Source organism: Propithecus coquereli, unplaced genomic scaffold, assembly GCF_000956105.1.
Source record: "Propithecus coquereli isolate 6110/MARCELLA unplaced genomic scaffold, Pcoq_1.0 Scaffold136, whole genome shotgun sequence".
Lineage (NCBI taxonomy): Eukaryota > Metazoa > Chordata > Mammalia > Primates > Indriidae > Propithecus > Propithecus coquereli.
Window position 1 is genome coordinate 4294041 of NW_012137858.1, and position 13660 is coordinate 4307700.

General features: G+C 40.4%; 1 protein-coding gene across 1 annotated transcript in view; it reads left to right on the forward strand.

Annotated features, from left to right (window-relative positions):
• Positions 1-2498: 2498 nt before the first annotated feature.
• The window catches only part of FBXO11 (F-box protein 11), an 86749-nt gene continuing 75587 nt past the window's right edge, over positions 2499-13660 (forward strand). Inside the window, exon 1 of the mRNA XM_012638865.1 lies at positions 2499-2796. Coding sequence (XP_012494319.1) covers positions 2574-2796 — 223 coding nt within the window. The 5' untranslated portion in view covers positions 2499-2573. The remainder of the gene's footprint in view (positions 2797-13660) is intronic.

Sequence of the window (13660 nt, forward strand, 5' to 3'; positions counted from 1 at the left end):
TTAGGTTAAAATTATAGAAAATAAACAAGCTACATATTTCCTTTGTACATCTGAATTAATGTAAGTAAATCTTCAACTCTGCCATACCAAAATACAAACTTTTTATGGCCATGATTTTGCCTTTTATTTTATTGGTATTTCCCATAACACCTTATATATTCATGTATACATGGAAGGAACCAATAAATACCTGTTAAATGAAAAAGTAAATTTTTAGAAAAATCAGAATTATGGACGCGCTTATAATATGTGCAGTATCATGTAATTTTCCTGTACTTTTACTTTTTCCCTCTATGTTTATTTGAACAAAATCTAAAATTTTACACAATTACATCGAGCTAACAACTATAAAAATTGAGAGTTTTCCAGTTGTTTTGTAACTGCGGCCCTCCTCAGATATTTTTTTGAGCAGGAAACATTGATCTAAGTTGCTACATTTTCTAGACCAAAGAGAGATCATCTCACAATCACAAAACTTTTAAAAATTGAAAACAGGGCTATGTAGTCTAAAATAAGTTCTTATTTAAAAGACTGTGGGGGGCGGGGGGAGCTGATGTCCAGAAAGGTAAAGTAATTTGCCCAGAGTCACATACCAAATCTAGGACTCAAACACACCACACAATACTGGCTTGCTTCTCCTTTCTCCCAAAACACACATTCTGCCTTCCTTTATCATGCTTCATAGTTCTTTATGTATCTCAAACCTAGACAGTAATTGATCAAACTCAAATGAGAGCGAAATCGCCCAAAGGTATGAAAACTAGAGAATCAGGTAAACTGTCAATTTTACCACATCCAAAAAATGGTAAACAAAAATGAGAGGGGGAGAATTGAGAAATAGTACATTTTCAGTCATCATAACAGCAGCTAGGGAGAAAAAACGCGTTTTCCTTGGGGAGAGATTATGTTGAGAGGACCAGATAGAGATACAAAAGATACTTTTATCTTGGGGATTTTTCTTTTCCTTTCAGTTGTGGGACCTAAAAAAAGAAAAATTGTAAATCACATAAACAATCACGACCTCAGCACATTTACTTCTCTCACATATTATTTTCCCCAGCATCGTATACACCGATTCTTCAAAGATTAATCAAATTAACCAAAGATCAAAACCTTTCAAGGCTTAGATGGCCCCTTTTAGACTACGATTGGACACCGACTGCAAACTTCGGATACCAAATTTAAAGCTCGGTAAAGTAGATCTCCAAGGTTTGCAAATACCCTCAACTTGGCTAAAGGGCACAGAATCTCTAGCGCTCCCTACAGCTCAGATTTTGAATCCACCTTTCACAGAAAACCCGAGTTACCAAAGATCGGCTCCCTCGCTCCACTTTTTTTCAGCTTAAAAAATCGGGCGAAGGTTGGGGTGGGGGGGAAGGCTGAAACGGCGAACCGAAGGATTAATCACTTCTCCCCATTACATCAGCAGCCCCCGCCCTTTCCTCCGAGTACCTCCTCTCCCAGAACCGTCGCTACGCACTGGCGCTCTCTTCGCCCACCCCCTGCTCTATTATATGCCCTGATACCTCCCCATTATCACCCGCCCCGCCACACTCCCCCTTTCCTCTTTCCCCCTCCTCGGCGGGGGAGGGAGGAAACCCGAGAGAGGAAACAGGGCGTTGAAGGAAGGGACTTCGTGATAAAAGCGGAGGCCCCATTGGCCCGAAGGTTGTATGGGCGCCTCCCATTGGTCTCCTGGCTGGAATCCCCGCCCCTCTTCTTCCCCGCCCATTCACCCCTCCCCCCGCCGCCCCGCGGCCCTCCCCCGCGCCCCTGGCCAGCCCCGCGGCGGGGAGGGACCGACTGGGCGAGTGGAGGCTCCGGCGGTGTCAATGGCTCCTCCTGCCACGGAGCAGCAGCAGAAGCCGCGGCGACGGGGCTAAGGAGGAGGAGGAGGAAAGGCTCCTTTAAGGAGGAGGAACGACGACGCCTCTTTTCCCCCCTATCTCCTCCCTTCACACTCATTTCCCCTTCGCCGAGGAGAGAAGGGGGGGAGGAGAAAGAAGAGGCCGAAGAAAGAGAGAAAAAATTCCTCACAGAAATCTCTTTCAGGGGGTGTGGGGGGGAGGAAGAGGGAAAAAAAGAGCCGGGCGCCCCCTGCTCCCTCCCTCCCTCTCTTCTCCTCCTTCTCCCTTCTTCACCCGCCCGCCCACTCCTCCCGCCGCTGGAGACGCCGCTCGGGAGTCGGCGGGACCGGGATCTGTCTCCTTAGCCGCCGCCGCGCTTCGCCTCGGGATCCCCAAGCGGCGGACGCCCTTTCTTTCTTTCTCTCTCTCTCTGCCAGTCTTTCTGTCTCTGTCCCTCGCGGCCGCCCCGCCCGGCGGCCTCGGCCTTCCCCGTGCGTCAGGCCCGCCCGGCCGGCCTCGCTCGGTCTCCTCCTGTCTCCCCGGGCCTTTCTCCTGACTCGGGGTCCCGCTCGCCCCCTCCGCCCTTACCGTTTCCCCTTCCCCTTGTCCCTTCTCCTTCCTCCCCCCACTCCCCTCTCTCCCCACCCCCTTCTCCTGCCCCGGAGCTCGCTGTGCGTGTGAGTGTGTGTGTGTCCCTCCGCCAACGCCGCCACCTCAGCCCGGCAAATGAACTCCGTCCGAGCCGCCAACCGGAGACCCAGGCGAGTGTCGCGGCCGCGCCCGGTGCAGCAACAGCAGCAGCAGCCCCCGCAGCAGCCGCCGCCGCAGCCGCCCCAGCAGCAGCAGCCGCAGCAGCAGCCTCCGCCGCCGCCGCAGCAGCAGCAGCCTCCGCCGCCACCACCGCCGCCTCCGCCGCTGCCTCAGGAGCGGAACAACGTCGGCGAGCGGGGTAAGGCCGCGCTCCCTCCTCGCCACCCGCCGGCTCGGGAGCCCGTCCGGCCGGGCACCGCGGAGAGGGAGGCCCCGGGGCGAGCGGGCGGGGGCGGCGTGTGCGCCCCGGAGGTGGGGGACGGAGGCTGAGCGGAGGCGGGTCCCCGGTGCCGCAGTGTCAGCCCGGGCCGGGCCCCGGCCGGCAGGAAAAGCCGCGGCTTTCCCACTCTCCCGGGCTCTCTCTCAGGCCGCGCTTTGTTTGGTTTCGGGGGCTCGGCAGCCTCCACCCCCACCCATCCCTTTGGCTTCCCGGCTAGCTCAGTGACCCCGCGGGAGTCTGTTGGTGGCTGGGGGGAAGGCAAAGGGTGGGATTTCCCCCTTTTCTGCCGCCTTCCACGGTTTAGTCTGCCTCTTTCTGATGGTAGGTGGGGGGAACGACTGAGACTGATCGGGCGGTGGGGTTGGCTGGGGAACTTGTTTTCCCCCTTTTTCTGTGTTAGCCTCCCCCTTCCTGTGGAGGAGGGGGAGAGGGGGAATCGGAGTGGTCTGTGGTGTTGGCCGGGGAACTTGTTTCCCCCGCCCCCCCTCCCTGGTCACGGGGTAGGGGGAGCAGCGACTCCTCTCCCAACCCCACAATGTTTGCTGCGCAGTTCGCCTTTAGTTACGGAACGCTTGAGAAGGATCCGTTAAATCAGGACCTATAAATAAATAAATATAGAATCCATCGGCCATTTCCAGCCCCTTCCCTCGTGTGCAGTGCAGTTACCCTTCCGCTCTATCGACATCTCCCTCGCCTGTCCTCCCCTAGCGACCCCCCACGCCGCGGTGCTACCCTCCGTCTCCTAGTGAGGTTTGAACGCCCCTTCCTTTGAACTGGCCCTTTGGGATTGTGTGTGTGTGTGTGTGTGTGTGTGTGTGTGTGTGTGTGTATATGCGCGCGCGCGTGTGTGTGTGTGCGCGCGCGCGCGTGTATGTGTGTTGTGTCCAAGGCCTAGTGAAATGTGTCATTTGGACCCAACTGTGCAGCGCTGTCTGGTAACCACCATTGTCTAAGGATGAGACTCCGCGGGGTTGAATTCCTGCTTTAGTAAAAATAGTGTTCAGTTCTACTTGGTTGATGTGGTTATTCTGGGAGGTTTATGAGGTGGGGGTGTTGCACCTTGGTCTCCAAACATAAGTATTCTCTTTATTAATTAACTGCTCGCAGTAGGGGTGGAGGTCAGTACCGTATTTATGTGTACGGTGGTTGTTTTAAGGAGGAGGAGAATTGTTAGGAGACATTTTGCGTGTTTTAGTTGACGGATTAAGGTTAATTTTACATGCGTTGCTTGTCACACCTCCTTTGATTAAGGGGATTGAGATTAAATGTCTTTTTAAAATTATGCAGTCTTTCCTTAACTGTTTCGTTGTTGTACTTGATCGAAATATTTAACAAATGAAGGAGGGAGATGTTAATCTGAAAAATAGTTTAAAGGGTTTTCACTAGTCACTGATACAGATGGTCTTTGAGAATGCAGTTTGCTATATTTTGCTTGAAAGAATGTGATGTTTCAAGCCAGTTTGACGTCTTGTGCAACATGATTGGTAATGTTTTAATGTTTCTTTGATACATTTACCAATTTATTTTGTAAATTAAAAAAATTTGTAGTCTCATTTTCTTTCACACATGCATATCAGAGTTTTTCTGGTGTTCCATTCAAATAATATTCAAATCTCCTTCCAGAATTGGCACTGTATGGAATAGAGTTGTCAAAATTTTTTGAGAAAATGATGACACTTGGTTGAAATCCTAGCATTTAATGTTAAAGATTCTATTGCTACTGTAAGCTTTTTCAAGATGTAGTGATTTGTTAATAACGTTAGCATTGAATCAAAACCTGTTGGCTAAACTTAATTTAGTCCCATTGTGTATTTTAAAATGTTTATTCTGAGTCTTCGTTTCATGATTTGTGTGTAATTTCAAACTTAGTCGAAGTAATTTTCTCTTGGACACTTCATGTGTTCAAAATTATTAGCTACCGTAGTCTACTTCCATTTCCATTTGAAGTAAAGTGACTTGGTTGTTGGCAGTCACATGTTAGAGTGTCAGTTTTCTTTTCATTGATGTCCATAAACTGTCAAAGATGTTCATGAATAAAAATTTCAGTATGTACCTAACCAAATGGTAAATGAAATTCACTGTAGAATTGTTGCTTTGCTGCAGCTTGTAGAAACAGTTCTGGAGATTCTGTGTTGGCACAGAGGGGAAAAGAACTTGCTGATTAGCCTTCAGGGAAAATAGCATGAGTCTTTCAGAGAACAAATAAATGGCCTTAAAATGTTAAGATGAATTAGAAAACAAAAATATAAAGATTTTGCTAGGCTTATGTAAAAATTATATCATTCTCTGGAAAATTGTTTTAATTACATTTTTTAAATGCGTAATTCATATGATCAGAAGTTAAGAATGCTCTTGATTTTGAAAGTTTTGTGGAGCATGCGAAGTGTCACTGTTTGCACTTTGGAAATGAGTGGTTTTATTATTTGTTAGTTTAAGAACATGCTGAGTTTAATCATTTTGATAAGGTAATCAAGGAATTAAAGCCAACAAATGTTTGTTTTATTTATTTTTTTACCTTTTACTAACTCTTGCGTTAGGGTCTTGGATAGAGTTACATTATAGTGGATCAGATAACTTTCCAAGTGGGGAATCAAAGTGAGACTCACTGTTTTAAGACAACTTAATTTAGTCCAATCTACATATAAAATCACTTATTTCATGTAAAGATAACACTTTAGGTGTTTTAGTGGTAATAAAATAGTTACAAGATAATATTTTTTTCAAGTAAAAATTCTGTCAGATTTTTAGCTGCTTCTTCACCCAGGTTAGTATAAAAACTTCCTTGACACAGCTTTTAAATATGTACATGCACACAGATATATATGTGTGTGTATATACACTTTCTCTTATATGTCATGGCCCATGTTTCAAGAAGAAAGAAACTGAACCTAATAGAGTGAAGTCTTATGAGCATTCTTCAAAGTCTTCCATGGAGGAGGATTTCTTACACCCCACATTGGGAAATATTAGCCTGGGTATTTCATGAAATGTGTTCATTCTCATTGTCTGAAATGATCCGCTGTCTTAAGACTGAATACTAATCATTAGCCTTTTTAGTCTCTTAAATTCCTGAATTTGGAATTTCACATACCACTTTAAGCTAGTAGAAAATAATTTGTGTTCCACATAGTGACAGTTTGATAATATGTGCTATAATTTAATGAAACTGAAAGTAGTGTGGGATTGGATTTTTGATATTTGTTGTTTTAAAATTCTAAAAGGATTTAGCTTTGCAATCTGTTCTGCTGAATTTATCTTTACTGTAGGAATGTATTTTGTAATCTTTTTCTAGATGTATAGAGAAAGCTTACAAATCTACAGAAGTACTATGTATTCTGATCAGTAGTTTTTAGTTGTTAAAATTAATTACTTTGAATAGGTAATAGATGCACATAATTTAAAATTCAGAAGTCTCTTTCCTACACCTGCCTCCAGCTACTAAATTCTCCTACCTAGAACCAGTCACTATTATTAGTTTCTCATTTATCATTATTTTTTTTTCTCTTTTTACTTTTCTTTCTACAATCTTCTTGCAGCATCTTCATAGTTTCTCATTTATTACGTTTTAATAAAAGATGAAATTTGAGTTCTGAAAATAATCTGGACATGGGAGTTTTTGAAAAATGGATGTAATGTTTTTTCTGGTTATCGGAAAAATGACAGGACTGTTTTGAAGTGCTGGAAATTTAAGTATGTTATATTTATAGTTAAATTTAATGAATGCAATATCTTACATTTTGCTATTAAGTTCTAGTTTGAACTAATCTTATAAAAACTTAGTCTCTTTAATCCCATATTTGTGGGGTAAAAAAAAATCTCACCTATGAACATGGAATTATAGGGTTTTTTTTAATTGAACTTGTTGGAATAATTCAGTAACATAGTGTTACATAAAATATTCCTAATGGAGCTACATATTTATAATATGCACTAGCCAGGACACTCCTTGGTGTTCTAGTCATGTATGCTAGTTATACCTTCTGTGGGATTGTTCTAGCTCATGATATTTTACCTAAAGGTTCTTCCTACTATTCATAGAATAAGGAACCTCTGCAACCTTAATAGACAGGAGTTCTGAACAAGGAACATGATTTTTCCTGTTTTAGGAAATAAATCCTATGGGACTACTCTCCCATCTCGTGACTTAAACCTTCAAAATATATCCCATGAGAGAAGTGCTACCCAGTGTTTTTGTGTTTGTGTGTGTGAAGCAAGCCTGTTTTCTCAAAATTTGGAAATTATTTGAGGGATAGAAATGGGATAGTGTTGGTGTTAATGTTAAAGTTCTGTTGAGGAGGTCAAAGGGCTGTCCCTATACTGCTTTTCTCTTTCTTTACTGGAAATTCTGGCAAACCCAAGAAAAGGCCAACCAGCTTGGAGACCTCTACCAGGTAAGGTAAGAACCACCACTAGTTCCTGACCTGTTAGGACTCCTGGACTTAGATTTGGCAGAATTCAAGGCTAGTGAGTATTTCCTGTTTTGTTTTGTTTTTCTATTTGTTTTAACTTTGAAAATGACCAGTGTACAATAATGAGTTATTTCAACCTGAGGTCTCTTATTGTCCCTCTGTTTATCCCTAACTAATGTTACTCTTATTAATATTTTGTGTCCATCTTGTTCCACTTATCTCTGAAGTGTTACTCTGTTTTAGACCTTCCAGTTCACTAATTTATCAGTCCTTTGAATTACGTTCTTGTTTTCCAGAGAACTCTGATTAGTATGTAAGATTGTTGGCAATGTGTCCACCAAATTGCAGTTGTTACCCTCTGAAAATAAAATTATAAAGATACAAAATATAGTTGAGAAGTATGATGTAAAGAGTTCTGAGGTAAAGCCAGTAAGACCTGGGTTCTAATCCTGGCTACGCACCCGATTAGCCATTTGGTATTGAGTATGCAGCATTACTTCTCTGAGCCTTACTTCATAATCTTTAAAGTAAGGATAACACCTGCTTTTATAGGACAATAGTAAGGATAAGCGATGGTAAAGTACCTAGCACATTGTAACTGTTTTAAATATTAAAAAACCAAGGGATTGTATGTATGTAAAATTAAACCCAAGAGATAAAATGTGCATGAATTGTTGAAGAGTTTCTGGCATACCCCAAAATGCAAGCTAGATAACTTGGTATAACCTTGGAAAGACTGATTCGTAATTGTAAATGAGCAACCTTGCTTCTAATGAATTGAAATATTCTTTGGAGAAAGAATAAGAAAACAGAAGAATAATAAATATTATCTATGTTTCTGCTATGTGTTGGTCTATAGAAGATGCTCTTTCTTACATAATAATCTCATTTAACCTTTTAAGCAGTGCTATGAGGCAGATTTTATTATGTCTTTTTTTAACAAATGAGGAAACTGAGGCTCACAGTTATACAGCAGTGAAGATGCATAGTAAGTAGCAGAAAAGAATTTCAAAATTAATTTATATCAAACCCAGTCTTTCCATAAACAAGGGAAGATACCAAAATACATTTGGCAGGATGTCTCTGTCACTTTCAGGGGAGAGAATAAGCTAGTCCTTATAGCAGATTTGTCCCCATATCCTATTCTATCTATCCTGTTGGAGAGAGATGCCTTAGTCTGATGCCGTTGATTGTTGAATCATCCGGTTTCACATTTTCCAAGTAACCTTCTGGTTATAATTTTACCTCTCATGTAGATTTATCTGAAGAAGAGACTGCACTGATTGACCAGCATATTTTTCCAGTGTGTTGATGAGACCATTAAGCACTCATTGTACAAAGAAGGGTAGATTTCCCCTGGATTACTCATAAGTTATGAATAAAGGGTATTAACTCATTTTAGCTAATGGTTATAGACTGGACTATTTCAGGAGGGAAAAAATGTGAATTAAATTAGTATTAGACTTCAGTAGTAATTTTGACTGGTTTGTGGACTGAATAAGGGAAGGGTCCTCACCATAGTTTGATGTGTTTATTATAGGCAAAGCTTGGGGTTTTTATATATATTTGGTTAACATAAGAAATGTGCTTAAACTTAATCCTTAGAAAATAGAGAAATGAAACCAACTAACTTCCTTTACATAATTTATTTTGGTTGAAGGCAAGTATCAAAAATATTTTATTTTGAAAATGAATACATTAATTACATTTAAAAAAAATTTTTAAACACCCAAAATAAGATAGCATGTTAAAGCAAGTATAAGTTCTACATGTTAATAGCTTACTCTCCCGGTTTCTAAAAATGCAATTGTCAAATATTTTGCTCTTCTAACAAATGGAAGAGTATGGGACTATGTCACAGAGGGAGAAAAATTATTAAAAGCTTTTCTCTCATATGGTGACCAAACCTTAAAAACATTAAGAAATACTTTCACGTCATGAGAGGAAAGGTATCATTCATCTTTTTTTGTGACAAGACCCTACTTCTTTATGTTATCAAGCTTAGAAATTATTTAAAGGATAGAAATGGAGTAAGAACCTGTGCTTTAAATTGTGTTTCTGATAATAGTGATAATTTCAGTTTCACTTTTTTCCCCTAGTGAACAACACCACTCATTTTCCAGATGGCTGAGTTGGGTTGTGGTGGAATGTTTGTTGAAAATTTTTCTTTAGTGTGGAATTAACTGGCTGCTGTGTGGGTTCAACCTTTGGCATTGGTGTCTTTGGTACCATAATGTACCCACCTGACTTGGATCTGTTTGGCCTTTACTGGTTTGCCAACTGTACTTGGGTTTAGATGCTTGCTTGCTAGCATTCATGGTTTAGAGACAAGAATTCTTTTTTTACATCTAAGTATTTTGAATCTTGCACCCATAGTATACAACAGAATATGTATAAGAACACGTGGCTTTGTGAGAATCTGACACTTAGGAGGAAAGGGTAGGGAAGAAGAAGAGCATACAATTCTGTTTTTTTATTCACTTGTTATATTTTGAAATGGAAAGGATTAGTATATGTCACTAGTAATTTGTTTCTTCCCTCACAATTGATCATAAGTTTTTGGAGAAAAAAAAACAGGCTTTAAGAACAATTAGGGCCGGGTGTGGTGGCTCACGCCTGTAATCCTAGCACTCTGGGAGGCCGAGGCGGGTAGATCACTCAAGGTCAGGAGTTCGAGACCAGCCTGAACAAGAGCGAGACCCATCTCTACTATAAATAGAAAGATATGATCTGGACAACTAAAAATAAATATATATATATACATATATATGTATATATATATACATAAAAATTAGCTGGGCATGGTGGCGCATGCCTGTAGTCCCAGCTACTTGGGAGGCTGAGGCAGGAGGATCGCTTAGCCCAGGAGTCTGAGGTTGCTGTGAGTTAGGCTGATGCCACGGCACTCTAGCCCGAGCAACAGAGCAAGACTCTGTCTCAAAAAAAAAAAAAAAAGAAGAATTAGAAGTGAATAGAATTTAACAAATTAAAAGTAGGAGTCTTTTCAGGCTTTGTATCACAGCAGAGAAGAAAGATCAAAAAAGACTTGTTTGAAAGAAATAGGAGTTGTGGTAAGGCACTATATTTTGAAATCTAACATTTTTATTAGCAGAGTAATCTTATGGTAAAGGAAATTGTGGAATAGCTTACTTTTCATATAAGGTCATCTGTATGTTAAAAGTAGCCACTGAGCTAATTCACAGTTGTGTATGAAAGTCTGATATCCTCATAATCTCTGAAACGTATTGCATTTCGAAGAGACTATTTGTGATTACTTGTCAGTTTTTGGTATTTTAGGCCTAATAAAAGAGATAGGAGAAATCGAACAATTTGGAGAAAGACTTTTTGGATAGGAGTTCTTCTTTGAACACAAATAAGCTCATCAGCGGAGCGGGGGAGAGAGGATTCGTGCAAGAATCAGCTTACGTTACACGTTTATTGCTTTTCCTGATCTACTTCTGATTTCAAAATTTTTCTTAAAGTTTCACTCCTTTTTTTTCAAAACACTAATTTTGGGTTGAAAATTTGGGTTGAGATGGAGAGAAGTAGAGTTGGAGCAGGTAGGAGTAGCAGTATATATGGGTCAGTTGAATTAGAAACAGTCTATCTGTATAAAATTTATATATATATAATGTACACTATATGCATATCTTTATATAGTTATTTAAATTGTAGAAATAATTTTTATTAATCTTTTAAATTAGGCTTTTAATTGAAGTATGTAAGTATACAAATCATTGGTATAGAGGTTGATGACTTTTCACAAAGTAAACACATCTGTGTAACCAATACCTAGATCAAGAAATAAAAAACTGCCAGCATCCCAAAAGTGTCCCCCTTCAGGGCTTTCCCTGTCACTATTCCCAATCCCATTCTGGATTGGTTGTACCCGTTTTTGAACTTTTTGTAAATGTATTAATTCCCTAGTATGTACTAATATTTCTGACTTCTTTCCTTTAATATTTGTGAGCTTCATTCATGTGGCATGAGTTTATTTTTGTTACTGTTTAACGTTACATTGTATGACTATTTTACAATTTATCTATTCTATGATTGAGGGACATAGAGTTTTTGTTTTTAGCTGTCAGGAATAGTGCTGCTATGAGCATTCTTATGTGTATCTTTAAGTAAACACATGACACATTCCCTCTGAGTTTTATACCTTAACATAAAACTTGCATTTTCCCAAAGGCAAAACTTCCATTTGCTTTAGAAGAAATGGAAGCTAAAACAGCTTTAAGACATATGAATATGGCCTCTCATGATTTTGTTGCTAAACTAATTGGAAAGAATGATTTTATTTTAAATATTAGTGTATGTCTACTCTTGCATCTTTAACAGTTTAGTCTTGGGGTTTATGGTTAATCTTGCCCACAAAAAACAGTGGTGGAAACTGCCATGTTTATTTTCATTTTTTGTAGATAGCCACATTCGATGTTACAATATGCTGGGTTATTATAAACGTTTTTTTTCCCCACTCCCCCATAAACATTGTTTTTGTGCTAAAATCTTTCATATACAGATTAGAGTCTTTTAAACTTCAAAAAAATAAAAATTTAGTAGTTTATTTTAATATTTTATAGGTACACAGTGTCAAAATCTAAGGAGTTTTTTTGGGGGGGATACAGAGTTCTGCTCTGTCACCCTGGTGCAGTGGTGTCATCATAGCTCACTGCAACCTCAAACTCCTGGGCTCAAGCGATCCTCCTGCCTCAGCCTCCTGAATAGCTAGGACTACTGTGCTGAGGTAATTTTTCTGTTTTTCATAGGAGCAGGGTCTCACTCTTACTCAGACTGGTCTCCAACTCCTGAATTTAAGCTATCCTGCCGTCTTAGCCTCCCAGAGTGCTAGGATTACAGGCATGAGCCACCATGCTTGGCCGGAACTTTTTTTCAATAGTGAGAAAATTTACTTGTCAACTTAATGTTACTTTGTTTTTTCTCCAAAGATTGCAGGTTGGGTTGCTTTGAGGAGGGGGGACATCTTTTCTATAATTGAGTTAAAACAAATACTGTGAACTTTTAATAGGTGATTCTTAGCCTTCCTTCCAAAAACTGATGCTTCCTTTTGCTGCTGAAGTAGTCAGAAGTATTTTTGTTTCTCCACTTAAGTTTGGGACCTATTTCTTCTTTAAGCTTATCTATTTAACTCCTGTATAAATATTTTGCAATTATTTGGTCAACTCATTTTGTTTCTGTGTTTCTGCATATCCTTGATTATCCTGTATCATCTTATAGTTAGCTTCTTACAGTCAGCTTATTTTAAAATTATAAAAATATCACAGAAAAATTGGGACACATTTTGCTCTTGAAGATGTTTTTCTAGTCCTTGTCTGGACCTATCCATTCCCAATGTATAGGAGGAAGGTGAAAAAGTGCCTTTGCGAGCATGCTCCATAAATTCTTCAGGTGAAAGCTTATATTAAAGTGCGAGTGGCATAAAACTTATATTCCCCCTGATACAAGTATCCCCTGAGAATGACAGATGGGGTTCTGTTCTTAAGGAACTACTTGCTTGAAATTGACAATATAGTAGCCTTAGGTACCAAAGAAAGAACATCTGCTCTTTCAGCACCTACCATTCCAGTGTTAGTGCTAACAGTTGATCTTTCTTTCTTGTCCACAAAAAGCAATGTGAAGGAGACTGCTGTCTTCCTTTCCATTTTTCTTGTTCTCCTCCCCCTCCCCCTCTTATTTTTTTTTTTTTTTCCCAAGCCAAACTGTATCCAGCTTTATTAAAGATACTTTTCATAAACAATCGTGGTATTTCAGGCAGGACATGGGCAGACAGTCGTTAACAGTATACAACAACTTTCAAACTCCCTTCTTCAATGGTCTACCAAAATCAGAAAGCCACTATAAAACCCAATGAAGTCTTCATTTTATGCTTTGAACAGGGAAAGTTTAGAGTAAGGGTTGACATTTCACATTTAGCATGTTGTTTAACAACTTTTCACAAGCCGACCCTGACTTTCAGGAAATGAAATGAAAATGGCAGAATTTGTCTGAAGATCCACAATCTACAAATGGAGCTGCTGCTCTTTTGAGGGATGCCACCTCAGTGGTGCCACTGTAAAGTCCCGATTACCCGACATACTGGTAAGCAATTATTGGAGGTCAGGCCCCAAGAGGTATCTGGGTTTAAGGGAGTTAAGACTATGCTGAAGGCAGAGAGGGAGAATAGGACATAAAAACAAATTAGTTTTTCCATACCACAAGGCATTTGTGCCAAGGTGGCTGTGTGTCAACATCAGGGAATCCCTCCTCCTGAGAGCCAAGAGGAAGTCTCTCAAAACTAGAAGGGAAAGGTGTTTTCGCCGTATCGATCTAGCTTTGAGACAATTCTATTAGTGACATATGCCCCTTCCCCCAAA